Raw genomic sequence first — 13,031 nt, 5'->3', positions numbered from 1 at the left:
CCGGATTTGACGAGCGGCGGATCGAAGGCGGCTTGCATTAGGTCGCCTTCCTCGCCTTCTCACGCATGCAGCGACCGTCGGTCGTCCGCCGCTCTCCCCACTGCTGAGTGCGTTGGAGTTGTGCATCATCCTCACCGCCATCGCCAGCAGGACTCATCTGCTCGATGTCCTTTGCCCCTCGGAGCGAGAGGTGGCCAAGTGGTGAAGCATGGGAGGGCGAGCTCGCCGTCGCACGATGGGAGGCGGCAACTAGTGTGGAAGGGGAGGGGGCGGCGGCGACTCTCCTTGCGTGAAGAGACGAAGCCGATTGGGGAGAGGAGAGGAAGCCGATTGGGGAGAAACCCTATGGGCATTGGGTTTTTATACCACACGGTGAAAATGATGAAAATGCCTTCAGCGGGGCATGGGAATAACGACGGTGGCATAAAATATTTACGTGGGGTGAAATTGTTCATTGCTACAGCGTCGTGGGTTCGGTCCGGCGGCCCATATCGTTTCAGTGATAGATCGGACGGCCCAGATCGCATCAAGCAACTAAAACGGACGGCCGGATCTTTCAAATCGCTGAGGAGGCCGGGGTTCTCCCATCATTATTGTTTCTAGATCGCGGGTTCAGTCCAACGGCCTAGATTGTTTTAGTGCGAGATCGGACGGCCCAAATCACATCAAACAACTAAAACGGACGTCCGGATCTTTCAAATCGCTGAGGAGGCCGGGGTTATCCCATCATTCTTGTTTCTAGATAGGTTAGAATAACTCACCATGCCCTTTCACGAACTTCCTCCAACGCACTCGCATTAGTAGCAGAATTGCCAATCAAGTCCTCTCCGCTCCTCCCACAAAGTTTTTCCTGTAGCGATGGCATCCGGTTCAGGAATAGACCGGGACATCCAAAACAATAAGGTGTGCATCAAGGGCTAGTGCTGGTTGCAGCCACGTCGACACAAGTCAAATTGCGATTGGTGTACTGGAGAAGGAAGAGGGGAACAGCCAGAAGTGAATCGCCCACCCTAGCCCACGTTCCCCTAATCCCCATCCCCCGATTCCTCTCCCTTTCTCCCTCGTCTGCCGCCACCACCACTCACCGGCCCGTGCCCTCCCTCGTAGCCGCTGCCAGCGCCCTCCCCCACAGCCTGCACCCCACCCCTTCTCTCCTCCCCTTCCCTTATCGTCATCATCGACGACTATACCTGGCCATTCCTCGGGCCAGGCCGGGCTTCGGGCCGGGCCAATCAAAGCCCGACGCAAAAAACCCAGGCCCGAGCCCGGCCCGGCCATCGGGCCTAAAAATCGGGCCCGAGCCCGGCACATCACACTAAAAGCCCGTCGGGCCACGGGCCGGGCCTCTTCCTTAAATGGCAAAATCGACGGGCCCGGGCCTGGGCTTCGGGCTCAAAACTTAGGCTTGAGCCCGGCCCATGGACAAGGTCGGGCCGGGCCGGGTCGTGCTTTTTCGGGCTGGGTCGGGTCGGGCCAACCGGGTTGGGCTGCCCATGGCCAGGTATACCGACGACCTCATCGCCTTCCCCTCGCTCCAGATCGAGCAGCAGGTCCGGATCCACGACCAAGGCGGCGCGAGCGCCCCGATGTGCAGGTTCAAGCCGCGTGAAGAGGGTGCTCGTTGCGGCTCTAACCCTGGTGCCAACGCCATGAAGAAGGTGCCCTCTCCATCACTTCTCTATCTCAGTTTTCGATGTGGAGTTGATGTTGTTCATAAAGCTCCCTCCCTTCTATGCTGCAGGAGAACATCTCTCCTGTTCGTGAAGCATCCCCAACCCTAGCCCTTCTTTGCCCATGATGACCGAGCAGACAGGAGGTACTAATCCCTCCACTTATCTGGTTTTCTTCACCCCTTATGTGATGCGTGCCATCTACTTTTGTGCATGTTTCATGGAGAGGAGAAGCTGCTTCAATCCCATCTACTGAAGGAGGATGCCCACCATCCAAGGTGCTCAACATCATCACCATTTGTTGCCTGCCAAGGTAACTTCTCTGATCTGTTCTACTATGACCATTATCATATATGATGGAATCGAGAAAGAAATGAGCACCTGATATTGTTGACAATGTTAATACATTCATAATCTATCTTCCTAATTTCATCATTGTCGTTTTGTGTATTTAATTTAACCTATACATGGAGAAAAGGCAGGGTAAGCACAAGTATTTCTGTATCAAAGGTTATCCATCATCCTATCCACTCCAGCTCATTATTCTGCAATCGTTGGATAGTTGTCAGTACTGCTTAGGAGTAACGCACCATGTAGGATCACCCAACTGTTCGGTTTCTTATTTCATGACGTATATGCCACCAGTATAAGAATAAGCTTGACAGCGAAATCTTGGATAGTATGTAATACCCTTTCTGCATATTCAGAAACTGTATGCAAACACACTCAATTTGATCTAACTTTTGTTGATAGGCATAAACCACTACACAGCATTATATGCTAGGAACGACGGGATGCACGTCAGGAAACTTGTCATGAATGATGCTTCAACGGATGCTGCAGTCATCTCAACTGCTCAGTCATGATGAAAAAACATATGATAATCCCCATAATCCAGTGTCAATATTACTGATTTCTGCATGTGCTATGCAGCTTACAGGCATGGAAAGAAAATAGGAAAAATGATATACTTGCAGCTTCAGGTTCAATTGATAATACACAAATATTTGTCTACTTTCAGGCAGCATTGAGTTGGCTGCACATAGTTAGTTCCCTAGGGAATGTTCAGTCTGGTGAAACATGTTAAAAAGAAGTATGGAAATCTGCCTGTGTTCATTACTAAGAATGGTAGGTCGCTGAAGATTGTACAGTTGCCTGCCGATAAGATTTTGCCCTTAAATAGATTGTCAGTGATAATTAACTACTTATATATGGCAGGCTTGATAGGTTGGAAAATGTCTTCAAGATGATAAGAGGATACAGTACCACAACGTATACATGTTAGATGCTATAAGGTGATTTAATTTCTCTGTGCATATGCTAGAACTGAATGACCAACACTGAGCATCATCAATGTGTGCCACTGTAATCGCTGACCAGATTGGTACTTAAGTGCTCGATATGCAGCCTGAACTACTGCAAGAAATAGGGCTGCAACATCTGCGGTTACTTGTGTGGTTCTGACTATCCATGTTTATATTTAAATGTCATCAAGATCAGTATGGATGTGGAGCCATGGTTCTGCTCACTAGCGACAATGTGTATTCTTGCAGTTAGAATCGAGTTGTTTTAAATACTAGACTACCTACAGGACTGAGCACCCCAGGTGCGGAGGATAGTTCTTCCGATTAATCGTCGTGTTGAGGCAAGTGCACGACGGACCTTTTCTCCGTATACTTCACTGTGTTGTTGACGTAGGTACACACCCTCCCCTTTCCCCTACTTCTAGACCATCTCATCTATGTAGTCATGAAATTTCTTTTTTCTAAAATTTAATTCAGGTCTATGAAAATGAGTTGAGTAGTCTGATTAGAGGATGACGGAGGACGTCGAGATTTTGATCCAGTAGCCTTGCCCCCTTCTCGTTCGGCGTGCCACCTGCAGGAGGTTACGTTCGAGATCTTCAGAATTTTTAGGTACTCACTCTCCCTTGATGCTCTTTGATCGAGCCTACTTTGCATGAAAGCGTGCCAGTAGTAAGAAGTTTTAGCAAGTCTGTTACCGAAAGTGTTGTAGGCACTTATGTGATCCGAGGTGACCAACCTGAGCAGCAGTTTAGTGAAGGTATACTTGGACCCGAGGATCCTAGAAAATTATAAATTATAGATGTTTGCATAGCCAGATTATTGATGGGTGCATATTATTGTGCACACAAGCAAACTTAGTTGAGTAGTTCATTGATTAATTTGGACTAATTGAATGTGATCTTCCCAATCTAATATGTGTACTTCTAGCTCTAAGGACTAGAAAGAGTTAAATATTGCAGGTTGTATGATGGAACTCATATAACTGAATGTGAATGAAGTACCGATAGTTGCTAATTTCATACTTTTTGGTTTGTACAACTCAGGTGTTTGATATAGTTATCCTAAAAAGGGAGAAGTCTCTGAGGTGATTTCTTCTTTTGCATGATAGATGGAACCAGCTGCGCCCCTCTCCCAAGAGTTGCAGAACCATGGCAGCAGCAGCGAGGTGAGCAGCGGCAAAGGCTCCCACCTAGCACCTCCTCTTCCATTGTCTTTTCAATCAAGATTGTTTCCAGTAATAAAATTTCATCTGTCTCATATTTCTTGTGCCGTATCGTACACCAGCACATACAACCATATTCTGTCTGTCTCTGGCTATGCAATATTACCCTTTCACCCACCTTGACCTGCAATGTTGACATGTAATTTTGTTATTGCTCTATGATAGAAAATTACACAGTTGTAAAGCAGTTTATATTCTCTCATATGTGATGTTTCTATGATACTATAGGTCTTCTTCTGATCGACTGTCAAACAATGCCAATTTCATGGTTTAAAAAATCAATAAGGAAATTTATTAAATGGAATTAGAAATGAAAAGGGTGTCGAATGCAAGTGATGTCTATGTTTGTTATCAGCTGCCCTATGGAGGTTCACTGGAAATTAATGTAATTTAAGCAGCCAAGTATTTTCCTAATAGTTATTGTCATACTAAATGCATGTTTTCTCCTGGTGTGATACACATATTGATCTTGTACTTCTTGTCTGCTAAAACTGGGAATCATAATATTCTCTTTCGTCCAGTAAGCCCCACTAATTAGAAAACTAGAAGGTTTGTTACGTTTCCGTAGTTTAATACTTTAGTGTTTGGTTACAGATATAGAAGAGAGTATTCCCTTGAACTAAATGATATTGAAGTTCCAATAGATACAATATTTACACTACTGGACTTGTGTGGAAGTTTCTTGTTCTATCTGATCTTTGTTATTATCATGGTTTATATCATTCTATCTTTTAGCCTAACGTCCGCTGTATGGTCATGTTTATCTCATTTGCTGCAATTATTACAATTTTGTTGTCATTAGTTATCACCTGCCAAATTGATGAGTTCTCAGTTTTCTGCTTCAAATGCAGAGGGACCAGGCTCATACTTTGTGCAGAAAGGGAAAATAAACATCAATGTTCTGAATCAAGGCACTATTGAGCTTTGCCACTATGATTCCAAACTACATTTTTGTTCTTCAAAGTGCACCTATGATTTGCTGCTGGTAACAGATGCTCAAATGGTCGAGCATGTATGGAGTCACTTGCAGGACACTCGAGGAAGAGCTGGTTGATGCTGGGCTCAATTCTGAAACTATAGCAGAGCTTGTCACTGTATGTTTCATGTATTTCTTTTCCTTGCTTCATCTAAATTTGTAGCTCACAGTTTTCTATATTAGTGAAATTTCCAAGCTATGCTATGCTCAGATAGTTGTTCTGGAATATATGCTACCTTATTACTTCATATACTACTACTACATGTATTGGATCTCAATTCGTAGCCGTGCTTGCCAGCTGCTCCTCCCTCCGCCTCTGGATGCGGCGACCAGCTAGGGTTCATCGGTCGCTGCCAAACCAGATAGTGTGCTTTATATGGTTTGATTAATGTAGCGTCTTTCTTCTAATTCAGATTATTATATTGACTCCAAAACTTTGTTCCTGACTACGTATGTTACTTTCTTCAGTTCCTGTTATTGTTCGTCTCTCACCAGCTGTGGGAAAGATGATGTTTTCTTTCTTGCAAATTTGTCAGAAGAGCACCTATGTAAGCTAATGATTGTCTGCGACAAATTTGTCTAAGGAAAAAAGCATTCTTCTGACAGAACTGCATGGTCTCAGTTCACTAAACTGAAAAGGACTTAATAAACAAAGTACTAAATGCAGCGATTACGGTTTCAACCTGACATTATCATATAACCTTGCTTCTCATGGATCTCCCGACATTTTCCTAAACAATGGTTAGTATACTAAAAAATCAACTACTGTTACGGAGATCTGAACCTGAAATTGCCCTATGGGGTATTAACACTTAAATATCGTGCACAATCATGTACACTAAATGTTTGGATAAGAAGTAGGATGTTCTTGTTTAACATAGTTTACTGCAGCAAATACTTTGTATGTGCTTCCAGAGTTCTCTTGCTTTGCCGCTTATGTTGCATCCTTCTAGAACCTAGCAGCAAACTGCTGGAGGTAATGTAAGGTCCTCCCTTCCATTGCCTGGTTTGCTGCCAATGCTCACTAATTTTTTACATTTCTTCCATGGCACAAAGTCCTCCAGCAGTGTTGATATGTAGCTGCTTCTTCTACCGATGTTATTCTGGCATTAGGAACTACTCGCCTATAAAAAAAATTCTCTGCAAATTAAATACACATGCATAATCTATATTTTATTATCTGCAATTCTGGTTTATTTTATAAGTATTGGTTGAGTTCCACTTTATTATCCAAGAACTTATCTATTTCTTTGATTTTCCTGAACTTGCGATCGGCTGGGACTGGTCGGGCCAGGCGTATTCCACCGCTCCGTACGATGGCGGGTCGCGAAGGACCCTTGCCACCGGGGAAGAAGACGGTGGTGCCTCAGGGAGTCGGCCGCCCTGGGACTGTGCCGCAGCAGGGCAGCGGCGGAGGCCGCAGCGCTGTGCTGCCGCTAGCCGCGGGGGCTGGTATGCTTCCTTCGGCCACTGGCAGTGGCCGCGGCGCTGCGTTGCCGGTGCCTGGGGCTGGCCGCGGGGGAGTGCTTGCTCAGCCCGCCGATAGGGGCTTGGCTCCGGTCGGGACTGCTGTGGGCCGGGGCGGTGTGTTGCCTGGTCCCAGACCGACGGCGCCAGCTCCGGTGGGTCAGCGGCCTCCGGCGCCGGGTGCTTCAGGAACCAGCAATGCGGGCCGGGGAGGCGCTGCGCCGCGGCCCCCTGCTCCGGGGTTGCAGATCGGCCAGCTGAGGCCAGCACCGCCTCCTCACCTCGTCGCCAGGCCTCCGCAAATCAGAGCCGGGACGGTGCAGCAACAGGCAATTCCAACGACTCAAGCCACAGTTGCGCCTCAGGGTCAGTGGGGTGATGATGGGGTCAATGCGTATGGATCTGGTAAGCACCGTGGATCCTCATCGACTGGCGGCGGTCGAGGCTATGCTTGGCAGAGCGATGGCTCAGCGGAGCGCCCGTTCATGGGGCCCCCAGGAGGTTTTGTTGAGGGGGCGTCTGGCCCTGGTCTCCGGCCGCGGGGTGGTTTCCGCGGTCATCATGGTGGGCGTGGGGGTCGAGGTGGCCGGTACCGCCCACGACCGCATACTACGTCTGTGATTGATCCGATGGTGGTTGATGGGGCTATTGAGCAGCAGGTTTTGACTGGCCAAGCATTGGAGGTGGTCTCGGCGCTTGCCAATGCTGAGATTCCCGGGAATGAATCCGGGTTGACTGTGTCAGTGGAGGATTCTTCTAGGGCTGAGTCTGAAAGAGCATCCAAATATGCGCGCAAGAAAGAGAAAATGCTCTGTTATCGATGTGGTGGTAAGGGACATTTTATTGCTGAGTGTGTGGCTGAGCTGTGTGGCACTTGTGTCAAACCAGCACACGATTCGGGGGACTGTCCGTTTCTGAGAGATCAGGCACCATCACTCATGATGTATGGAGTGTACTGTGCTGAACTTACGTTCTTTGAATCTCCAACGGAGATGGAGGTTCCTGACGAGACTTTGAGTTTGATGACTGGGTTAGTTAAGATTGCTAGAGGAGAGGTCTTGGAGGCACAGATTATTCAGAGGCTCAAGGAGTTAGCCCCTGGGGATTTCAGGTGGGAGCTTGCTAGTGTCGAGGACAAACTGTTTCGGGTTGAGTTCCCGTCAGTTGAGGAACTTCAGAGACTACTGAGTTTCGGGATGTGCAAGGTGCCAGGTACTGATGGCGTGCTTGAGTTAAATGTTGATGGTAACCACCTTGCTTGTTACTCCTTGCTGGAGTACTGCTAACTGAAAATACAGAACAAACAAACAAAATGCATTTGAAGTGGCGTGTCGTGGCCGTGCTGGGATGGTCGATCGATACCGCGCCGATCCGGTTCGACGGGGTCGTCGACGACGTGCTGTGGGAACAGGAGACCGGGCTCTGGTCCCGGCAGTCCGGGGCATGCTGCTGCTGCTCGTGCAGCAGAATGACGGCCGCATCGGCGCGTCCGGGGAGAGTTGCGTCGACCTGGTGGGCAGGTGAATTCGTTCGACGGCGTGCAAGAGTTCTTCGCCCAATTCCACTACCCCAACGCACAGTACGCCCTCATCCCATCTCATCTCCTGCTTAACTGTTTTGCTACTTTTAATTATTCAGTGCTTTCATTTCACACGTATTGAATTATGCAATACTCCATGTGAAAATGGAATGGAGGGAGTACTAAATTTAGGATCAATTTTTCACTTCCTGCCAACAAGTGTGAATTATACTGACATGTCCTGAACTCTTTTGCTGGTCAGGAGAGGCGCAGTGAATGAGAATGTTGGCTTAGAAATTCAGAACATCCAAGAAGTGGTCGGGGGACTGGTTTTGGTAAGTGAACACGGTACAAAGTTAGTTCGGTTTATGATTTGGACGTGGTTTAATGTCATGAACCATCTGTTTTGTTTTTGTAATATCTTTTTTTCCTATCTAACAAGAGGTTGTTATTGTTCATTGCCCTGCATTGGATGGTTATGCAGTAAGCCAGTAAGATGCTTCTGTGAACAAGCAAACATTGATGTTTAGATCCTTTACAACAGTACATGTAAATATCATTTCACTTATTTGAAATTCCACACACCCAGTTCATATATATGAGGGTATCTTGAGAAGATCAGTTCTGCCACTGTTGTTGTTGGAGACAGAATTGAACGAGCTCTTCCTTTGTATCATCTTTCTTATATTGATTAGTGAATAGTTGTTGCTGCTTTTAGCCCTCGTTTCCGTGAGAACTTGTTCAGAGTGTAGAAAAGAAAAATATGTGGCTATAGAAGCATATATGCCATTCAGTAAAACATCAAAGAAAAATAACTTTGAAATCTATATATTTATTGACTGTGCACCTATTCCATCTTCCAAGTAACTTCTGTGGGGTCATCCTGATCAGAAGTTTATCCACCTAAAGAAAAATTAATTTTATCCGAACTTCATTTCATTTATTATGTTCTCTCACATTTTTTCATTGTATTTATACATGAGGATTTTTTTGTTTCTCTTGTTTATTTTGAAAGTGAGTACCAGTTTTGAATAGGCATTATCTTTGACCATTTGATAGTGAGTTGAAAGAATATTTTCTCATTTCCAAGTTCCTCGCTACCCCCTCTCATGTTTGAAGATTATTCTATTCCTTTTGTGAATTCTCTTCATGTCCTGAAGAGGAGGTTTCTGCACCCTATTATGCTTCATGTCCTTTATTCAAAAATTAGTTTGATGCCTGGCTGATTAGTGCTGAATCAGATCTAGCACAGAATTACATTTTACAGCATTACCATTATGAGTATGTTTATACAGTTGTTGAGTACCTTTAATTGAATCAGCAGATTGTCTCGTCTACCCTTTGTGTATTAGTTATCCTTCCTTATGGTGTTTTGATTGAATAGAAGCAGATCAGGAGCCTTTGTTGTTGGTCCACTCTAATCCCAACCCTTTGTATGATATTTTTGTCATCTAGATTTTTATAGATGGTTATGTTGTATGTTCATATTCATATGTTGGCTCGGAGATCCCTTTTGTGGCTTCTACTTTATCATGAAGATTGTCGACAAGGATTGAGAAGACATAATTGCTTACTAATTAGATTTCCATAGATGGTTATGTTGTATGTTCATATTCATATGTTGGCTCGCAGATCCCTTTTCTGGCTTCTACTTTATCATGAAGATTGTCGACAAGGATTGATAAGAGATAATTGCTTACTAATTGCTCGTGTGTTTTTCATCTCAGTGCTTCTCGGTGCCCTTCATAAAGAACTTTCTCCCCGGATTGTCTATCAAATCTCCAGTTGGAAATATCAGTCTACAGGCCCGTCTGATAAAATTAACCTTTAACAACCAACTGGATGATTAGCTGCTCCATCATGCTACATACGCCTCTTTGTTGAGTGTTTTTCCCCGTTTTCTTGGAGAGTGCTACCTTTGCAATGGTTTGGCCATAAATCTGTTGTCCGCACAAGTAGTACTGCTAATTTGCCCTTTTTAATGACGATTTATGCTTTCCGTACGCAAGTATTTTATTTGCAGTTTTGCATTAGCCAAATACTGAACTTCAGTGGGAGACATTCACTGTTTTTCAGATTTGATGGAGAAACAAAAAATATGCCGCCAATCGGCGTAATTTTATAACCGTTCTCGTCATCTGAGTAACATCCGAAATGGCTAATCTGATCGGTTTTGCTGCTTGTGTAGAACCGACGACAAGCTTGTTGGCGGGCATCTGGCAGGATCGGTGAACATCCTCTACATGTACAATGCCAGCTCAGGCAATTATTAGAACCCTGTCAGTTAGTTAAGCTCTTGTGATCATTGAAAGGGAGGGGGGATTAAGGTGTTTCCATCAACAACCATTTATTGGTCGAGTGGACTCAGAACTGGTTTCGTACTGAAAAATCAGGGTTGGCATCATGATAACAAGCATGGTCACCTTAAGTCTCAACTCTGAGCCTCCTCTTGGAAAAAATGTCCGCATTCCAAACAAGTCCATTTACAGACTCTAAGCCTCCTCTATGAGCACCAAGTAGACACTCTCTTTGCTATGTTTTGGCACAAAGAGCCAGACATCAAGTACCACGTGTGCACAATCAACAAGACATTTGTCAAACCAGGCCAGCGCATGGTATGCTCAAATGCACAGCCTATTCAATGTTTACTAACTTCATAATGTAGCAAGTTGTATCTCCATACCACACAACTCCCACTTTTTATTGTTTTTTAACAGAAAAGATGCTCATTTATTCTAACCGAGTATCTGTGCTTTTAACCTTATCTTTTCAACACCACTACTAATGCTTTAATGCCATCCGCACACTGTATATGAAAATGATTAATTTGCCTTGTGTAAGCCCAATTTTCTTTCATCGCCATTCTTTACCACTCTCATACTTAGTTATACTCAATCAGATTCATTGAACTCGCTTTTACAATATTACTTGTTTTTTCTTAGAGCTCTATAATCTACTGTAGTCGACCATTCAATTACAAGCACATCTATTTTTAGTTCTTCATCTTCCTTTACTACTTCACTCTTTTCATGAGCTTCACCAGCCATTTTACAGAATATAAAATGTTGTTTTCTTATGCATTTTAATTACCTTTACAGCTGTAACTTTGTGATGATACAAACGAAAGTTGCACATATTTTCCTATTTATACTATTGTTCTATCCATGCTTAAAATATAACAAATCACATTCTGTTCATACTACTTAACAGTCAGCAGTTTACTTATGTTACAAATACCAATTATATTCCCTTTCTCACCTGATCAACACCTGATCTGTTGTTATTTTTCTCCTACCACTTATGAAATTTCTACTTTGCCTTTTCTAGCTTACCATTTTTTCATTCGTTTGTTCTCTGTTCATACACTAAGCTGTACATACTCAAATCGTCAATTGCACACCAGAAATATTGACTTCTCTTTGCTCTTTCATGAGCCATTTTACTTGACCATTCAGAATGTTGGGTCCTCAAGACGTGTAGTGAATAACAGTACTTTGCTAACACCATTAATATCATGAATATCCATAGAACACGCTCTTATCTTCCATATCACACAACAATTTCTGTCCATGTAAATAACTTACTTTCTTCTACCAGTATTTTCAGGTTAACTATATTGAAGAGAACTTGCAGGACTACATTGATCCAAACAATGATACACTCATGGTCAGACTTGCAGACCGCCATCTGCTCGCCGAATGTTGCATCATGCTAGGAATGGACAAAAGGGCCACTATAACCACCAACTGGCCTGAGTTTCGTCGCCGCACCAACATTCGCGAGGGAGACATCTGTGCATTTCGTTTCAGGATAACTTCAAAGCGCCGCCTAGTCCTCACCGTGCACTGCCTCTAGATGCACCATCGAAGATGATGCAGCCCCTGTGTCAATATAATCTAGCACTAAGTACTCCTAATTATGTTATATCCTGTGATAACCTATCGGTTGCTTTTGGGTCCTCTTATCACATGCTTTTCAAGACACTAAACCTACGTTGCTGCTTATGTTAAGTGCACTATTGTCAGTCAGATGTTTCATGTTCAGATCCATAATGAGCTTTCTCTATAAAGTATATATTTCTATTTTTGCTGCTAAGTTTCTTAGCTAAAGCAATCATCCCAAGTGCTAATTAGAATAGAAAAGAGTGTTAAAGGGGCGAGTACAACCAGGCACCGCTCAGCTACCCCTCAAGAGGCGCGCCACGGGCGCGCCCCAACACCTAGTGATGTTATAATTCGATGTGAACCAAGGGCAATTCGCTCGAGTTCTGATCTATGAAATAGATGCCATCAGGAAGGTGATGCCTTCAATTCATCATGTTCTTTGCATGCCTAATTATGCTCTCATCCTCTTTTGTTGTATTCACAGTGTTTTTTCTGGCCAATGGTTTGTGAATCTTTGCAAGAGGATTATCAGCCCCCAGTGACATTTGTGAAAAAAATATCATTCAAAGCATGGTGTTCTTTGCTGTTATTGTTCCTAATTTAAAGGGGACTGAGATTTCTACCTAGGAAATTTTAGTGGGGTTACCTTCAAATGATCGGACATCTGAAATAAATCTATTACTAAGACAAAGACATTGTGTTGTTTTTCATAAATTTTTTGAACAGTTTTGGAAGAAGCAAGCATGCAATGTTGATGAAGCCCAGTCGTTGACACTCCGGTATGAACCGAGGGCAGACCATCTCGCCTCTGAAACTGATCTTACATGCAAAGCTCTTGAGCAGCGGCTGATCAATTTAATGTTGTGATAGTAATAAGAGTTGTCGGTACTTCTTCTTTCCTGTACTATAAATACAAACATACGTGCTACACTACTTTTGTACAAACTGTAATGGGTGTATAATGGATCTGAGCTCATAATTTCTCT

General features: G+C 44.2%; 1 protein-coding gene across 12 annotated transcripts; it reads left to right on the top strand.

The window, feature by feature from the left end:
- Positions 1 to 1,509: 1,509 nt before the first annotated feature.
- On the top strand, positions 1,510 to 12,189 carry LOC125536721 (uncharacterized). Of its 12 annotated transcripts, none has more exons than XM_087543630.1 (10): positions 1,510 to 1,658; positions 1,742 to 1,983; positions 2,424 to 2,798; positions 2,889 to 3,368; positions 3,452 to 3,586; positions 4,021 to 4,142; positions 5,051 to 8,221; positions 8,424 to 8,496; positions 10,350 to 10,776; positions 11,768 to 12,189. In XM_087543630.1, the coding sequence occupies exon 7, from the start codon at positions 6,333 to 6,335 to the stop codon at positions 7,926 to 7,928; it is 1,596 nt and encodes a 531-aa protein (XP_087399756.1). In that variant the 5' UTR covers positions 1,510 to 1,658; positions 1,742 to 1,983; positions 2,424 to 2,798; positions 2,889 to 3,368; positions 3,452 to 3,586; positions 4,021 to 4,142; positions 5,051 to 6,332; the 3' UTR covers positions 7,929 to 8,221; positions 8,424 to 8,496; positions 10,350 to 10,776; positions 11,768 to 12,189. The 12 variants fall into 12 exon arrangements, with proteins under 12 accessions (XP_087399756.1, XP_087399755.1, XP_087399757.1 ...); XM_087543629.1 differs by having other exon boundaries at positions 11,759 to 12,189; XM_087543631.1 differs by lacking the exons at positions 10,350 to 10,776; positions 11,768 to 12,189 and adding an exon at positions 9,889 to 10,339.
- Positions 12,190 to 13,031: the final 842 nt, after the last annotated feature.

Source organism: Triticum urartu, chromosome 2A (genome assembly GCF_056163025.1).
Source record: "Triticum urartu cultivar PI428250 chromosome 2A, HENAU_Tu73, whole genome shotgun sequence".
NCBI lineage: Eukaryota > Viridiplantae > Streptophyta > Magnoliopsida > Poales > Poaceae > Triticum > Triticum urartu.
This window is presented reverse-complemented; position numbering and strand designations above follow the sequence as displayed.